This window comes from Perca flavescens, chromosome 1 (assembly GCF_004354835.1).
Source record: "Perca flavescens isolate YP-PL-M2 chromosome 1, PFLA_1.0, whole genome shotgun sequence".
Taxonomy (NCBI): Eukaryota; Metazoa; Chordata; class Actinopteri; order Perciformes; family Percidae; genus Perca; species Perca flavescens.
The window spans coordinates 13802991-13821818 of NC_041331.1; the positions used below are offsets into that span (position 1 = coordinate 13802991).

General features: G+C 40.2%; 1 protein-coding gene across 2 annotated transcripts; it reads left to right on the top strand.

Moving 5' to 3' along the window:
• Window positions 1–7581: 7581 nt before the first annotated feature.
• Window positions 7582–18624, top strand: LOC114552202 (RNA-binding protein with multiple splicing 2). 2 transcript variants are annotated; one of them, XM_028572835.1, is made up of 8 exons: window positions 7582–8103; window positions 10836–10913; window positions 12291–12329; window positions 12580–12642; window positions 13570–13720; window positions 14730–14893; window positions 16467–16539; window positions 17589–18624. In XM_028572835.1, the coding sequence occupies exons 1-7, from the start codon at window positions 7843–7845 to the stop codon at window positions 16530–16532; spliced, it is 822 nt and encodes a 273-aa protein (XP_028428636.1). In that variant the 5' UTR covers window positions 7582–7842; the 3' UTR covers window positions 16533–16539; window positions 17589–18624. The 2 variants fall into 2 exon arrangements, with proteins under 2 accessions (XP_028428636.1, XP_028428645.1); XM_028572844.1 differs by having other exon boundaries at window positions 7583–8103; window positions 14730–14878.
• Window positions 18625–18828: the final 204 nt, after the last annotated feature.

Sequence of the window (18828 nt, forward strand, 5' to 3'; positions counted from 1 at the left end):
CGTTACTCTATTGGATTGTAATGTTCAAAGCAGGTATTTTGACGTGTCAGAGCAGACAATGCACAGGTTTAACTAATAAGATTTTAGGGACAGTTCACCCAAAAATAAAAAATAAATTTGTCCACTTAGCTGTAGTGCTATTTATCAATCTAGATTGTTTTGGTGTGAGTTGCCCAGTGTTGGAGATATCTGTCGTAGAGAGGTCTTCCTTTAGCCTGACAAGCCAGACCCACATCAAGATGTTGGGTCTGGGAACTCACCATTGGCAGGGCTCAATCCAAGGGGCGGGATAAACGGTTGTCTTTCAAATTCCCTCTGCACTCATAGCCAACCAGAGCAACGCTAGTTGATAGATTCAACTTTTGCCATATCCGGTCGGCAAAACTCCGAACACATCTTCCATTTTTAAGAATGACTTGAGTGCTTAACTCCCAAGTCTTGCAGTGGCCAAAGCCGATTCCAAAGACCGCTGTTTGCCAGTAGCATGCCATCTTCTTTGATTTCAAGTAGCAGGGAATTCATGCGGAACTGTCACAACTCTGCCGTCATTATGTTAAGCCCGCCCACAGACTCTATAAACGATGTGATTGGCCTGATCAGAATTTGGTTTTTCCAGCTCGCAAGCCAACGGAGAGTTGCTAGACTGACCCTGGCTGCAAATTACATTTGCTGCCGCTAGGGGTGTGTCTAGATTTCTAGGCTAGTCTGCCTTCTCTCCATTATAATGAAACTAGATGCCACTTGGCTTGTGGTGCTCAAAGCACCAAAAATACATTTGAAAAACTCCACAGCAATGTCTCTTTTTAGAATTCATGACCTGGTTACTCAAGATAATCTTCACAGACCTGGTTGTGAGCAGTTTCATGGTGGAACTTTTTTCTTTCTACAGAACAACACCCGCTAACCGTATGACCGCGCAAAAGGAAGCATACTCATGGACGAGAGGCTCATACTCGTGACAGCGTGAGAATTAAACATCCATGGCATCTTCCTCGGCTGAGCTATAACATTACCTAGCTCAGGTGAGCGAGCAGTATTGGTTAGCCGCAGGTAAAGTTCAGACGAGAAGGATGAGCCTTTTGTCCGGCCGAGTGCCACATCTAGTTTCATTATATTCGAGCGAAGGCAGACATCTCTACAACCGATATGTCCAACACTGGGCAACTCACACCATGCAAACTAGACTGACAAATCTACAGTTCAAGGCCCCAACACACCAAGCCGATAATCGGCCGTCGGACAGTCTGGCGAGGTCGGTGACTCGAGTCTGTTCGGTGTGTTTCGTGCCGTCGTCCGTCGGAGGGGCCGTCGGCCTCCATTTTGGCCAACCTGACTTGCTGGGTCAGATGGCCGGCAGTCGGATTCAGTGACCAATCTGATTGGTGGAGTTATAGCCCTTGACTAGCGAATCAGTGCACTTATGTTAGCGTGACGAACGGCTCTCAAATTCTGACGAAAATCTTTAAAACTGACCTTTGTCGATCAGAAATGAAGACAGATTCAGCAACTGCATGGCCTATTTCTCGCTTAAAATGTTTTCAGAAACACGTTTCGGTGAACTATTTTCGTAAAATACGAGATCGTATTCTGAATGAGCTGCCATTATGCTTGGTTGTAAAATCCGGGAGCAGCCAGACCCACTTGACGCGTTTGTCCAATCAGCTGCCGGTTTAAATTTTTTGGGGGCGACAATACAGATTAGCGCCGCCTGCTGTTATGGAGACGCATTACGTCTCGCGCACGCGCAGAACGTACACTCGAGTTGGTGTCGCTTTGTTGTGTTCCGAGGAACTTTTTTGACCAACTCGGGGAGACTGAGCAGTCCGACTGCCTTTCTTCCTGACGGTCGGCTGTCGGGTTGGTGTGTCAGGGCCTTAATATATGTTTAAAATATGTTTTTCTGATTTTGGGGTGAACTGTCCCTTTAAAGTATTGGTGCAATGAGTTTGCTTGTTGAGAATCACATCTAGCTTGCTAATGAAACAACTTGTTCTTCAACTTCTTCCACAATCATCTATTAAAAATACGCCTCCTGTGAAAATTCCTTCCTAATAACTTTGTCTACAAGAAAGCTGATGAAAAATGGCAGCTGGGAAACTGCTTTAGAGTGCAGCTGTGACATCAAATGAAAGCGAAGCATTAAAGTGTTATCAATGTTGTCTGCTGGAACAACTGTCTCCACTCTTCAATTCCACTAAACTCCCTTTAGTGGAAATTCACTTACTGCTGTGACACAAATCACATCACCGTAGCATTTGAATATACTATCTACCAATAAAAACAAACAGGCGTATGTTTGATGCGTGTATCTGAAGGGTGGATTGATTTCCAGCAGACGTGGAAGCTTCTCCGCCCTCCTCCTGTCCTTGTTGGCTCTCGCAGCATGTGTGACAATGTCTGACAAGTGTTAGAAAAAAAAAAGGCAACAGATAAAACGTGGCAACCACATGGATAACTGGTGCTATCACTCGCTAGTAGGCTATTTCAAATATTATTGGGTTAGACTCTATCAATAAAATCCTTCAGTTGATGGAAACAAATTCCATACCCATCATTCTGTTTGGGCTGCAACTACATTCATGCCCGTGATTCACTTTAATGTGTTCGTGAAGAGGGCTATTTATTTGACAAAGTATTCACGAAAACGTCACAAATGCACCCAGCGCCTCCCTCGCTCACTGTGCGGGCGGAAAGGCTTCAAAGTTTCCTAGGACCTCCAAATGGATGTTTGGCTGAACCACAGAGGACACGCAGAACACAAGCTAAGTGCTTTAGCAGCGGGTGATGCTAACGCAGTAGGACAGGCTCAGTGTGGCGTGAAGCAGAAGAGTGCTGTGCGAGGTGACTTATGGGACAATGGGGCCGCTTTTCGCAAATAAAACATGAGGGCTTATCCAGAGCCTTTGAGCTGTGCAGTCTTGGTTTCTGTCAGGTGTAGAAAGAGAGGGGGGAAATCTGATTTAATGCTCCTGAACTGTTTGGATTATCTGGTGGATACAATGAGGGGTAATTCGGTGAAACATATTGTGTTTTTGGTAATGCTCGGAATCCTATTAACTCCTTAACATCCAGTTTTCCACTTTAATGTCCTCTTGAGTAGCTTTAATGCCGTTAAAATCCTCTAATTCTAAATTGTAAATGAAACCCAAGACTTTGTGTTTTTATGCACTGTTTTCAGCAAATGGAAATATTCTATATTATGTATCATGCATCATTTCCCACCAAATTTAGTTTAACATATTTATATCTTTGGAAATTCTGAGATCTGCACTAGAATTTGATATAACGTTTTGTGCTTTGAACAGCAGCCCACCAGCGAGACAGTAGGGTTTAAGGGGTTACATTTAGGGCTGGGCAATATATCGATATTATATCGATATCGTGATATGAGACTAGATATAGTCTTAGATTTTGGATATCGTAATATCATGATATGACATAAGTGTTACCAGACTGTTATAGCTGTTTTCCCCACTTAGACATTATGTCCATATTACTGTTGATTATTTATCTGAAATCGAAGTGTGAAGATATTTTGTTAAAGCTCCATAAGAACAGAATATTGCAACAATATCTGTATCGAGGTATTGGTATATGGTCAAGAATATCATGATATCTGACTTTCTCCATATCGCCCAGCCTTAGTTATACATACTTCTTCTGTCTGGTAAAATGTCGAAAGAACTTCTTTATATTTTGTTGAATTTATAAAAGCATGTAAAAGTATAAAAGATACCAATGCAGGATGGCTTAAAGGAGTAGACCACTGAATAGGACATTTCTTTTTGCAGTAATAGGTAATAGGTATTATCTGATCATTTAGAGAAGAATCATACATTACAACATATGTAGTAGCGGTACTTGGGTCACCTCCAAGGGCTCACAAGACCAATCTAAGTGGGTATGAGCTAATTACAAAAAAAAGGAAACAAAAAGGTACATTCTGCTCCACAAAATGATGTTGATTTTTTTGAGACTTTCTTCTCATATTTGGCTTTTGCTTCATTTTATTTTGAAATGATAGATTAGTTTCACCTGTTTGTGCCTCTAAAATTATTCAAATCTAGCAATCTTAGAAGGACAAAATCATTGTTTGGTTCAGATCAAGTTATATTTTTGTCAATTGAAAGAGAGCCTGCAAAAGAATATTTCTCATGCAATTTTATGGACATGACAGCTTTTTGAACTGACACTGTTTAGTCTGAGACATGTGGGACTAGTTGTGATATAAAACCAGAAGACAGTCTTCTCCCGCTTCTTCAATTAATGAGAAGCAGCGAGGATTTGCGGCCCCCAAGGTTCTGAAACAATTTATGTAGTTTAAAAAAAATAAACACCTCTTGATAAGTTTAACTATAAAAGTCTCAGCCCTAAATTATGTAAAGCCTCAACACTTAGGGGGAAGAGGTCTGTGAGTTTAGCTCCAAACTACGTCAAGCATTCCTTTAAATCCAACCGAAGAAACATATAAATAAGACATTGTTTGCGCAGTACATCTACACAAAGCTATCTTTGGCAGTGAAGATGGCAGTGACATCTTTGGGCATAAAAGGTTCCGAGCCTCAGTGACTCATATCTTGCTTGTTAACCCATTGTTTGCCAGTGGTCCAGGTTTTCCAATCCGTGATTATTTTTTTAGGAATCATTTTTTGACAGCTGCATTAAAGAGTTGTGGGATGAAGGAGAGAGAGAGAGAGAGAGAGAGGACATGACACAAAACAAAGCCATAAAAAAATGAAAAAGAATGTGCTTTAAATAACAGTTTTGGTGATTCAATAAATAGTCTCAAAATGATCCCAAAATTAATAACTATATATATATATATATATATATATATATATATATATGGCAAATGTACACAATTATTAAATAATCAAACTGATATTTAAAGCAATGATCTATGTTTCACTGTTATACATTACACAACATTAAACTATTTATGTGCATAAGCAAAAAGTCACAAAGAACTATCCATTTGAACAGAAATGTAGATATGATGATAAGATAATATCGTCACAATAAAGATAATATTGAATTGGCCACCCCTGCAAAACTGAGAAGGATGCAGCTTTATGATCGTACCATGTGCATACATGTGTCATCTTTTTTGTAAATTGTAAGGAGAGTGGATGAGGTTTGATGTAATATGTCCTGAATCTGTGGACAAGGTGCATAAAGATGGTGGCCTCCTGTGCATGAAAACCCCATGGTACAGACTGTACGGTCAATATTTCATAGGCAGCGAGTGTTACTACAATGGCAAACGGAGCGTAATATATGTTGATTCCTTAACATTCTCAAAACTAAACAGCTGCTGACTGAAGCGGTATATATAGGTGCCACATTTCAGCATGTCTACTGTATTCTGGTTTATCGTACATAACACGCACAGACTTGAACATAAAACACAGCAACATACACAAATCATATAAAACAATATGTAAAACTTGCTAAAAAAAAAAAAAAAAAACACCACACACGCTCATATAAAACAATGTAAATAACAACAGAAAACCTGGAGTATATCCAGCCATCATCATCCAACCTGATTAAAACATCATCATTGTCACCCACCTGAGCACCAGCACACTGGCTCCTAAAAGAGGCCTTTGGTCATTTTTAATTCAAATCTAGTGATTAATTTCCCACATTCAAGGAGATTTTGTCTTATTAAATCATTCAGAATTGTATTTCATTGTAAAATGTGTTCAATTATTTAGCAAAGAGTTGCTATTTTCCCTTGAATTAACATAGGGCTGCAATTAATGATTATTTTAATTATTGATGACTCAGCCAATCATTTTCTCCATTAATCGATTAAACTGGTTGTTCTATAAAATTGTGTTGTTGTAAAAACTGTCTTATTTTGCCCAAATCCCAAAGATATTCAGGTTATAATGATTTAAAACAGAGAAAAGCAAATATTTTCATTTGAGAAGCTGGAACCAGCTGAATGTTTAGCATTTTATTTCTTGAAAGATGTTCAATAGGTTTGTTTATGTATACGCACCAACCACCAAGGCATATTCCTTGTAAGTGTTACTTACTTGGCAATAAATAATAGATTCCGATTCTGAATGATTATCGTTTAATCAACTATCGTTTCAACTGTTTATACATGTAACCAGTGCCTTGTCATAATGTAGGCTACATGTTACTGCTGCATTTAAATACAATTACAGGTCACTTATTGGTCACACAACAATGAGCTAAATACATGTTTTTTTCCACTACTTTCTTATCCTACCTGTCTCCGAAGCTTTGTGCTAACATCTGCCTGTGTTTCCTCTCACATATATAGGCTATGTATATATTTACCACTTGGGTTCAGTGGGTAGAGAAGCACACTGAAAAATCAGCAGAGCTCCACTATTTTTAGATCACACCAGTGAAGAAGTACAGCGAGACTACGTCCGTCCACTCGGCCGCCCCCCCCTCCTCGCCCCGCAGGGCCTGATTGTGTTCTTATACAAAGTCAGGAAACTCTGTGGCCTCTGAGAGCTGTTTTGTTGTGAGGAAACGCACTGCATGCTGGGCTCACGTCCAGGGCCGAGCCTCGATATACAACACATGCCGTTTCTCCACCCACGCCACTCTTACATCAGCCTTGATCCAAATCATTAAAACACACACACACACACACAGGCATTGTCATTATAATTATTATTGTTCTTGAATGTGTTGGTTTAGATGTGTAATGGCACAAATAAAGACATTATATATCTGTCAACAAGGCTTATCCATGTCGATTATCAATGTGTAGATCTTCTCAAACTAATTCAAATAGCTGTACAATGTATTGAACTACTAACACATAAATGTCTGTTTTATTTTACTTTGACATATGACAATGACTCAGCCATAATGTAAATTTGTCAGACATAACTGCATGTCAACATTTAATTATAACCCTTTCATCAATAGTAATCCTTGTTGCTTTAACGTAAAGCACATTTACCTGTAATGAAATGTGTACTGTACCATTAAATTGCCCTTTAACTAGGCCTATAGCCTTTATATTTTTGGTTATTACGTGGGTGCTCATAAATGTTTTGCCACAGAATATAGCCTAGGAGATAAAAAATTTTTATATATATATATATATATATATATAAATTGAACGTGTTGTCAATATGAAGCCATGGTGTCACAAAACAGTAGAGGATCCAATATTATAGGCACATTATTTCTAGTTTAATTCTGTGGTAAGACACTTTTCTTTTTGATTGTTTCCCCATTTTTATTTGTTGGGGGGGTGAAGGAAGTCAGAGGTCAGATACAGACATACAAAAATAAAATTTACAACAAAAATAAATGAACCATAAATGAACAATACTATTTTTATTTTGTATTATATTGGCTAATATAGCCTACGTTGGAGAGCTTTTGGGGAAATTACCATTGGCTCTCCGGGTCCCATAGTAACGGTGATGCAGCGGCGGAGGGGCCGGGTCTTCCTGCAACAGCTGAGGCGGATCAGCAGCTTGATTACAGCGGACTCCAACATAATTGATGACCTAATTGAAAAGCAGGAGGAGGATGAGCGAGAGAGGGGAGGTGGGGGGGTCGCGCGCATACTCACGGACAGGACAGGAGAGGAGAGAGAGAGAGAGAGAGAGAGAGACGCGCTCCAATGAGAAAAGTTTACTTGTTCTTCCTCCGCACAATCCCACAGCTGAGGGCATTAATGTGAACGCAGAGGCTTTCTGTTTTTTACGCGCACTTCTTTCCCCCCGTCTTTCACCACCACACACGGAGCACAAATCCACCTTCTCACCTTTAGTTTGGCGCGTGTCTTGCATTTCTTTTTCTTTCATTTCTTTTTCCCTCCCTTTTTAATGAATGATTCTCTCTCGCAACACTTCTTCTACTAAGATATCTTCGGATACGCCGCCGTCCTCGTCTGCACGACCTCACCTCGGCACATCTTCTCTCAAGTTCAAGCGCCACCAAGACTTTCACTGCAGCTTCAGACGCACTTGGGGGAAATATCACACGGCGAAGAAAAACTTGATATTTTGTGCAGCAGCCGCAGAAGCGACCGCCAACATGAGCCTGAAAGCTGACGCGGAGCCGAATAACAACGTTTCCATCGAAGAGGAGGTGAGTTCAGTTCAGCAACTTTATTTTTATTTTTATTTTTTTATTTCTCTGCTGCTCCGGACTTTGACCCGGGTGTTCATGTTCAATGACAGCCGAAAAAAGTGTTTCCGGCCACAAATGGGGGGCTACAGACCTTTTTGCGAGTTGTGTGTTGGCTGAAATTCCTTTAGTTCAGTTTATAGTGGCATTTCGCTCTCCTGGAGCAGTTTAAAAGTAAGGAAGGCGTAATTTTAAAGGGACAAAACCCGTCCAGTGAAAGTTGGCATAGGTTAGGAATATAATCCCAAATTTGATTTCAAAATGAGTTTTTTTTTTTTATTTCTTAAACTTGCAATGACGTCGTCGTTTTTTTTTTTTTTTTTTTTTTTAACAGATTAAAGTGTGTAGCCTATCACCAGCTGTTGAATCCTAATTACTGCACACAAAAAACACGTAAATTAACCTATTAAGCTCTAAACTGACCATGTAATTTTTCGTATTTAAGCCTCCTTCATGTTTCTTTGTGACTTACTACAAAAAAGGGTCATGAGGCTTTTGGTTAGCCTTTAAATGTGTGTTGAAAAAAAATGTAGGCCTCCTATTTAATAAAAAAAAGGTTTTATATTGAAAACGGGCTTTAAATGAGTACACTCAGCAAGCTTGTCTGGATTGGAAAGTCATACAATTAAATGGATTCTCCTAATTTTCCAATTATCAATTTACTTGTTCTCTCTCTTCCTCAGCACACAGTGTGTTGCGGTGACATTTTGTTTGCCTTCAGGTGACAAACAAAATCAGATGCGTCACACAAACGCTGCAGGTTTCACATCTCGGTATTTTTATTTGTAAAGAGGTTCCCAGTCACCATAAAACTGAAACCTAAAATAAATGTCAACTGTTAATGACATCCTTATCTGCAATTTGGAACTCTAAATATATAATTTTAAATCAGAATAATTTTCAAATAAACCTTGATTAATTAAATGACCACCCAAATGATCCATGTTGACTTTTTCCAACTGGGACTCTTCAGTTCTGTGTGGCCAGCTATATTTCCTCTTTAATGACTTCTTATGGAGGCGCACTGAAGGGAGCGCTGGGCCTTTTGTTGGCCCTCCTTTTGTTCCCATTATCTTACAACAAAGCCATGTGTGGCCACTTGACTTTTCCTAGCCTGATTTTCTTTTGTATGTTTACCCCCCTTGGAATTGAGAGCAAAGATTAAACAAACTGATGAGAAATTTATTTAGAAGCCCCAAAATGTCTGTTTAGAGAGGTGTTGAATCATCAGGATACAGAAGCTTGTCAGTAATGTCATTGTCTTGTCACAATAGTTTTACTTAAAATATATCACCCGAGTATGTAACTGATGCATTTAAGATTTTATTAAAAGCTATAATAGAGCGCTTGAGGTTCATGCACTCAGTCAACGAGAAGCCGGTGGACAAATTAAAACCTCTCCATTTGAGTTTGTGTCCAGCTGAGCCGGCCTTCAGTCGCTCTATGTGCTGACTTGTAAAAGGGCTGAGAATTGCTGCTGTGCGGCACTTGAAAAATGCCGGAGGGTTGGGGCCACGGGTCAGAGGAAGGAAATGGTACCACGCTGTGCACTGTTGTCCAGTGCTGTTCGTCTGGCAGGCCCATTGTAGTAGTGATGGCCTCCCCACTGGCTGGAAACTAATGGGCCTCGCACTGCACTGTTTATTTCTCCCGGCCCACACTGGACTGTACACCGCATCGGCTCTCAATGTCTGGTCAGGGCAAGCCCAGGGGTCCTTGAACGGGATCCAGGGATCCCCGGCACGATGAAGACCATCTCGTTACACGTTGGGAGGATCACAGGTTTTGTTCATAGACCATTGTTCACGTTTGTTAATGAGACAAATATTAAGGGATTGTTTGGGTCTTGACAGGGGCTTTAAAAGGGCTTTACGGGTGGGTCAGGTCCAGCCAATGGGTCACTTAATAAATATGAGAGGTCACAAGATGGTTAAAAGAATAGTAAAACTGGCTAAAGAAAATGTATATATGTGCAAATTTAGGTTTCTTTTCCAGACTTTTTCTTCGAATCTTGGCTTTAATGACTAGATCATTTTGCCTCTTCTCAGGCCTCTTACCTTTTTTTTTAAATAAAACTAGAAGGCACTCGGAGAGCGCAGACCTTTGCCATGGCCGTCCCTTATTTCAGCAATGTTAATGAAAGTGAAAACATTTTTTCTGTACATTTACCCCGTGATTCGGATCCTCCAGAATTTAATGGGTCATGGCCCATGCTACACCCTTCCACCAAGTGTCATGAAAAAAGTCATTTTTCCTGTAATCCTGCTGACAAGACAAACCCAACTGAAAACATAACCTCCTTGGCAGAGGTAACAGTCTTGGAGGGAATAATCACTCTTTTGTTGGAAGTGCTCACGATCTGTGCAAACTGATGAGGGGTCGCAAGAAGATGTGGGGTTTGTTTAAAGGGGTCACAGGCCAAAAAGGTTGGGAACCAGAGGCTTAAAGGGTTGAATCTCCAGCAACACTTGTAGTATGAAGAACATTTTGTACATCAATTCATACATCAAAATATCCATCCTTGTGTGTGTTGGTTAGTAAGGAAGAATGAGAGGTGTTGGACCATGGCCAAACATTTGTAGATCTATTTGTGCCACCCAGTTATCACTCATGCTGCTCTTTCTAGGGAATGAGAACTCCAAATAATGGGTCACCTCCAGCTGGCCAAATAAAGGTTTGCTTTTTGTTTGCAGGTACGAACACTGTTTGTCAGTGGCCTACCAGTTGATATCAAACCACGGGAACTTTACCTTCTCTTCAGACCTTTTAAGGTAAGTTACAACATGAGGTTTTTCTTAGGAAAGAGGGCGATGCATGTTGTACAGATTTTTAAATTGCTGTGATTTGGGGTATATAAATGCAATCTACTTCTCACCTAAAGCTGATCGTGTGCCAGGTGCTGGAAAAGAGTTTCTAAAAGGATCATCTGCACACTCAAGAATGAGGAGTTTAAACTATTCATTCAAGTATTAAGGAAGCAACTGTAATCCAGTGTGCAATTTATTCTTTAAAAAAAATTAATATTATATATAAATATTCCTGCCTGTAGCTCACACAGCAGAACCTTATTAGTGCTCCTTTTTAGTTGAGTCAAACAATCCCTTCTGTTGATGAGTGATTTGCATATATGGAAATGAGGCCACAGCATTGTTTGTCCATTGCTCTGGTTTTGACTGGACTCCAGTTCCATAAACACCCCTCCCACCCATGTCCTAACTAACTAAATTGGAAGTGGTATCCCTCGCACATGGATGATCTTCTGGAATGTGTAAATGAGTAGAGCTCGCGATTGGCCAACCAGCCTCGCTGACCCAGCTCGCCCACCGTGTAGGGAACAGTTTTATTCCTTGTAACATTCAGACATTGTGAAACCACTGACATGTTATCTCCATGTCATTGTAACTCTTTACTTTTGGCTTCTGCAGTACATGTGTGCAAATAGTGTTCAATCTGATTCATTGAAGGTTTACATTTGATCCACATTAAAAACTTTTTTTTTTTTTTTTTTTTTTTTTTTTCCTCAAGAGAAACCATTTTAATATTGACTGTATTCTCCCACTTGTTTTCCTCCTGCGAATTACTCAAGCTAAATCTGGTTTGGATTGTTGCTAAGGATTTATGACAGCTGGTGAAAGTTGTTTAAATTTCCATGGTTGTAAATCAGGATCAGAAGGGATCCCATCTATCAATACTGTGGTCAGGCAAAAATCCCCTTCATTTCTCAGGAATTTGCTCCTGCTTTAACCAACCCTTGTGCTATTTTTAACCTGGTTTAAAAACAGTGACTTTATTTGGAAGTCATGCTCAATCTTTGCTTAATCTCGTGCGTAAGAGGAACCCTTGCACATCTGATGTGTTTGCTCCTTTTTAAACTAAACATGGGTTTTCATTTTCTTTTTAGCTTTGAGGCTTTCTGTAGTCAAATCAATAAGTGGTGCTTTTGTTGAAAATGTGCACATTTCACCTTTTTATTTCACCACAACAAGTGGAAGTACAACACTTTCACAGAAGGGACCCGTGAAGGCCTGCTCTCGAGCTCAAACTGAAGGTGCACGCAAGCAGGTTTCTCTTTATAGCAAGAAGCGTTCATGCCTGACTTCCTGCATGTGACTCCAGGGTGGATAATTGGCTATCTTTCTTCCCCGCAGGGTTATGAAGGGTCACTGATTAAGTTAACATCAAAACAGGTGAGATGCCTTCCATCATAAAAAGAACTGCTTTAATGCTGTACTAAAATACTAAACGAATGTCCAGGCAGTCTCTTTGTAACTTTAGCTTTGGACTTACAGACTTGTCCTCTTTTCTTGCGGATTTGTTAGACCCATAACAGAAGATAACATTTAATAATCAATATTTGACAAATTCAGGTTCTTGCGTATTAACATAGTCCTCAATTAATGTTGGTTGTCACAGTGTTTCTTCCCTTTTGCCTTCCAGCCTGTTGGGTTTGTAACCTTTGACAGTCGTACTGGAGCTGAAGCTGCAAAAAATGCTCTAAATGTAAGCATTGCCTTGTTTTTATTTCCTTTTTGCAGTTTTGATTTTCCCCTTTTTTTAAATCTTTAAATATGTTGCTTTTGTATTTCTTAAATTTGTTCTAACCTTTGCTTAAACCTAAAAAAAAAAATAAAAATAAAAAAAAAGATTGGGAGCTTTAAACTTTTGTTTCCCCCATAAGAATCTCTCAAAGTCTACCCATTGTGTCTTCTACAATTCAATGGCAGGGCCATTTTTGGAAAGAGGCCAGAATCCCGTAGCCTTACGGTAGTTTACTTTGACCTTGATACACAACCCTTCTTAGTCTGGTATAGCTTTCCCAATTTTGCATATCACTGCTTATTGTAATACTTGTTCTGTAGCCACATGTGTAGTGTTATTTGGACACATCTTAAGTAGTGTAACCTCTTATTTTGTCACCAAGTAGCCCACGTATCTGGCAGTATCTAACACTTTGCTCTCATACCCTAGCCTTCCTCATGAGCATCACCTCTTAGACACACCAGCAGACAGACACACATACACACCAAAATACTACTCACCTGCATGTGGGCACAACGCTTAGGGCACAAGAACACAAGCATTCTACAAAGTCTCGCCATCGACCCTTTTCCTCATCTCCCTCTCCTCCTGACTCCTTCAGCCGCATGTGCTCTTGATTTTGTCATGAGGAAAAAGAGATGCAAGCATGTTGAAATATTTCAGGAGTGTATCCTTCAGTCTGGTGTTTTTTATTTTGAAGACGTGACCTTGTTCTGAACATTTTAAGAACAGTGTTTAGCTCAAGGGAAGATTGAAGGATACATCCCGAGTATTTGAACACCGCTTTAGGAAAGGAGGCAGTGTGCGAGACGACTGAGCTTACAGCCCCTCAAACTCAGCCCACCTCCCTTACGATACTATGTCCCTCCTCCTCCGTCTCTCCCCCAGGGTATCCGTTTTGACCCCGAAAGTCCCCAGACCCTGCGCTTAGAGTTTGCTAAAGCCAACACGAAGATGGCAAAGAGTAAGCTGATGGCCACACCGAACCCCACAAATATCCACCCTGCTCTAGGAGCACACTTCATTGCACGGGACCCATGTAAGTTGTACGGCTGCACCACTCTAGGCTCTCTCATCCACTCTCACTTTGGCAATGCCAGTACTTAATTGCCCTTGTAACCCTTTAAAAAAAAAAAAAAAAAAAAAAAAAAAAAAAAAAAGTCTGTCTCAGGATATTGTGGTATTAAAGACAAACGAGCAGTGGTTAAAAACAGTATCTAACCAATTAAAGACTAACTCACCTCCACATGCATGTCATCTCGACTCTTTAAGACAGCCGCTTTGCTTCTGTACAGCTAGGAAATTCCACTCTCACAGGGTTTAGTCAGAAGTTGTCTCATCTCTCTTTCTCAAAACACCGGCTTGATTCAGTAGTTTGACAGGTGATGGATAACAGTTTTTAAACTGCATTCAGACCAGATTTCATGGGCAGAATTTACTCGTGTGTTGTGACAAAAAGCAGGAGGGGACAGGAAACCACGTGGGTTGTGAACAAAATGTGGGAAAATCACAGTTCATAAAAGTATACTAGGGCCTTGCACTCACTGCAGCTAAACGGCATTTTTTTTTTTTTTCTCTGCTGCTTGTATTTCACCGTGCAGTTATAAAACAAGAATAACGAATATAGTCCGATCTGCTCCACCTGCTCTCAGACTAGATATTTGGAAAGCCTCGCAATTATGCAAGTCCAGTCTGATTTTGAACTGTGGGAAGGGAAAAAGGCGGTCAATTCTCAACTAGAAGCGAATGTGTCCAGGCCTATTCCACGTAGAAATGAATGGGGAGTGAAATCAGGTCTGACTGCACCTTTTTAGGGTTGTCAAAGTTCTTTTATATTTTAGTGACCGTTCAAGTAATTACTACAGTAAGATTCGTCAGCAGTAAACTTAAAAGCCACATCATGACGACACAACAAAACCCCTTTTTTGCAGCATGTTTTGATGACTCATTTTCTTATTTAGCCTCTGTACTGATAGCTTACATGACAAGTCTGTATGTTGAAGGGTAGGTCAGTCAGCTTTGTTTCCTCCCGCCCTGTGCTTCCCCAGATGATCTGACAGGGGCAGCACTGATCCCAGCATCGCCAGATGCCTGGACTCCTTACCCGCTGTACACCACGGAGCTGACCCCAGGCCTCCCTCACGCAGCCTTCACTTACCCGGCGGCTGCTGCCGCTGCTGCAGCCCTCCACGCCCAGGTGAGGGACCAACCGGTGTGTGTTTCTCCTATTTTCCTGAGTATTGTCTAGTACACACTCAGCATAATACAAGGAACCTTTTTTGTAGAGATGCAGAATGAATGCCTCCAACCAGGTGCATTCCTAATTCTAAAACTTAAAGTTAGATGATTAAGGATGCACCACTGCAATTGGTAGTGCAACATGGTGCACTTTTAAAGCAGGGGTTGATTCTTGAAACCATCCCAGTGGTCCTCGGAGGTATTGCAATAACAGCACAAAGACTTGTGTTGCTGAAGTCAACCCAGATGTCAAGTCTGCAAGTCGTAGCACAACTTGTCTTTATATTAAGTGGAAGTTAAAATCATGAGTTATATTGTAATGTCATTTTGAAATGGAAAAACCTAAGTGACATGTGCATTCTGTAGTGTAGCCTCACAATACCACACACTTAGCCTAAATCTATTTTTGTGGTTGTCATCTGGCTGATTTTGGCCCATGGCTTCCTTTTTTGGCTTTTTTAATGAAGCTTAGTGCATTACTGTCCCATCGGTGTGCTGCAGGATAAAACCTACCCTCCATAAAACACCCATGTTTTGGACAGCGTGGACCCAAAGATTAATAATTTGAAAAAACAACTTTGAGCCTTAAGATGAGGTTTGATCCCAACTACGACTGCACTGCATTTAGACATTAAATCTATTTAAAACATTTATTCAATGTTTGGATCTGGTTTTGAAAATATTAATTTTAAACTTAATAAAAGTTATATCATGTCTGCTGAAAATTGGAATTAACAAAATGGGGGACAAATGGGTGTGCAAAGTGACTACGTTGCAGCTAATTGCGGTCTAAATGCTACAGCAATTGTGTAGCTCACTACAATGCAGTGGGCAGGCCTTTCGGTAACAATAGCAATGGAAAATATTTCCCTTGTTGGGTCATTTAAAATTTTCATTGTGATCTTACTTCCTCCTGCAATGTACGGGCACGGGGGAGTGCTACACTGCAAAGTGGACAGCTATTACATAGACCATTATGTCGGGCATAAGAGGAATGTGAGGTATTTGCTTGAAAGAATTGTCAGACTTGATGCCCTTCTCTGGAGGTGCCAACTTAGTGTCTACGTTCCTGTGGGGGGGGTGGGGGGGGAGCCTTTTTAATTACAATCTGATGAAGGATCCCTTAAATGCCCTGAGTTCTCTTCCCACTGACTCTTGGCCTTGTTAGTGTTGAATGTACAACAGAAGTGTAACATCAAGTGTTTGTTGATAACCGTGTGTGTGTGAGAGATGTGGGGCCTCATTCTGATACAGGTTTAAGTCACAGGTATGGAAAGGTACTGGCTCTTACCCTGTGGAAATGTTTAACACGTGGAGAGGTTCAACTCTCCACGTTTCCATGCCTGTTAATTACTCAAGGACTATTGTCCTCAATGAGCAACTACGTGACCCACATTCCCATGGCTTCAGTGACTAGGTCTTAAAGGGACCGTCCTTCTAAACCTGCTTGTCAAAAGTAAATGTCAAAGTGTTAATTGATTGGCAGGATTGAAGCACTGGAGCCTGGTGTTGGTCTATTGTACATGACTATTTTTGTGTTTCTTCAGATGCGCTGGTACCCTACTCCCTCTGAGACTTCCCAGCCTGGATGGAAGTCCCGGCAGTTTTGTTAGATATTTAGTGAGTAACCTTTGTTAAAACAGTTTTTGTTTTTTGTTTTTTCAAAGATTTGCAAACCCTTATCCACAATCTTCTATCGATCTCTGATGCCATGCAAACTAAAACCTGCATAATGAGACTAACACCATGTTTGACTGAAAACTGCAGAATGTAGATGAAAATGGCTTCAAACTTAATTGATTTAGTGTTAACTGATGAGTATTTGTTAACAAATCCCATGGAAAGTTTAAAACCAACCGTCCAACCGGTCTCTGGCACTCAGCCCCAAGTCCACTAGTTGACATACATCTTTGAAAATGGGTCATGAACACAGTTAATTCTTTATGCTAAATGCTTTCCTAAAGTATATTTTGTAAATCGGACATTAACTCAAGCAGGAGTAAATTGCTTGTTGTTGGACTATTTACAGCTGCAGATTAATACACATTTGAATTGACGCGCAGTAAATTACAGTGCCTATGTTCATTATAATAAATGAACATGTCATCCGATGCAACGGTGTGGCTTAATATGTAATTGTTGACAATGGAAGAGGAATAAGCTGTGAGGCGTGGTATACACAGTTTTTTGGTATTTTCATGAGATTTAATGAGGAAAAATCCCCAGACTATTCCTTTTTTAGGCTGTTGATATTCTAATGGAAGCTTTTTCTGATATCTCCTTTATACCTCTGACAGACGTCCGTTGTTGGGAAACTATTAAACACATCTTGAGTCGCAGTGTTTCACAAGTGGGGCGCTATAGTTCTCCACATTCACCATCCTGTTGCCACGAAACTCTTACAAGCACACCAAATTGTGTAATCTGCAGTTGAAAAGTCAACAAAATATTTAATGGATTTACATTTGTGGCTTGTTTAATTATTTACATATTTATTAGGAACAAATTGGCTTTGAGCTGAGAGCTGCTGATTTGTTAGACAACACATTGTTTTGGTTCTTTTCATTGATTGACAGACTATAGAAAAAGACCAGCTCTTTTTCACTTTATTTTAGGGAGTGCTGTATTGGCTTGTTTACACTAACTCTTGTTTTCCCGGTTTTATCTAGGCCTCTGGAAACCACACCTTTGTCCAGCTCAAGTGAGGTTTGCCAAGCTCTTCATTAATTTAATCAGGTTTATTTAATGGACAAATGTGCATTATTATAAACAAACCGTATTTATATCTCCTCTCGATGTCTCTGGGGGGAGTCTGAGTTGAAACCATCTTGCTGTCGACAATCTGAGCTTATCCTCGGCAACTATTGCGGTACCATCTTAGCCCAGTCAAAACTCCATGGATCATAATTGCTGAGGAAAATTGACGCATTGAAGTTACTGTTAAGCTAGTCCTTCCATGGTTTACCGCAGCTCCTGGGAGGTTTAGAGGCATTAAGAGTCCTTGCATGTTAGTCTTTTTGGCATGAATTTAGAACGCAGAGTTCTGTGTATCCTAATTTTCTTAGTGTTTGTGTTGCCTCTTTGCCTTTTGGCCTAGACAGCGAAATGTTTTGTTTTCCAGTAGAACCTTGGTCTTACCTCTGTGAAAGTTAGGCTGTTGTGTAAATGGCTAATCTCGCATGGACCTTGTGAATGCATCCCTACGTTCTATGACAACCCCAGCCCTTATGATCATATCAATGTCTGTCATTATTTGAGCAAAGGAAAGTACTAATTTTGTACTTTTTTGCGTAATGTCTATTTATGCATTTTTGTGCAACTAAAATAATGAACCTGTGTATAAGTTGGATGTTTAGTCATCTTTTTGGTGTTACTTTTTGATCCTATAATCCTGTTGATGTAGTTTTAAAGAAGAAAAAAGTGCAATTTGTTTAGGGGGAAATGGGTATCTGTCAAAAAATGGAAGTGTTCTGAACGTGGCTTGTGCCATTCTGCTAAAATGAGATTGCTGTAAAACGATCTTTCAGAATGTGAAACTGTACTACAAACTTAAAAGGTGGATCTTTCTGGGGGGCCATTTTGAAATGGGATTAGAGTGATGGAGGAATTTAGTTTGTGGTTTAGAAACATGTTTGTCTTTGTATCTGCTGTGCATAAGTTGTAAAAAATATTCCCATCTTATGAATAATAAAAGAAGTGAATGCATTTCCTTTTCGGCATCTGTCATTTATCACTAGTCAGCAGCCAATCGTAGGTAACAAACGCTCTCACACTGTATGAACTCCCAAGAATTGAACTCAGTGGACATCAGATGTTGACATCAATAATTCATGCCAACTTTTCATTTGTAATGCACCATTGCATTAGTGTCACTTTGCATCATGCTGACCTCCACACTCAGCCCTTACA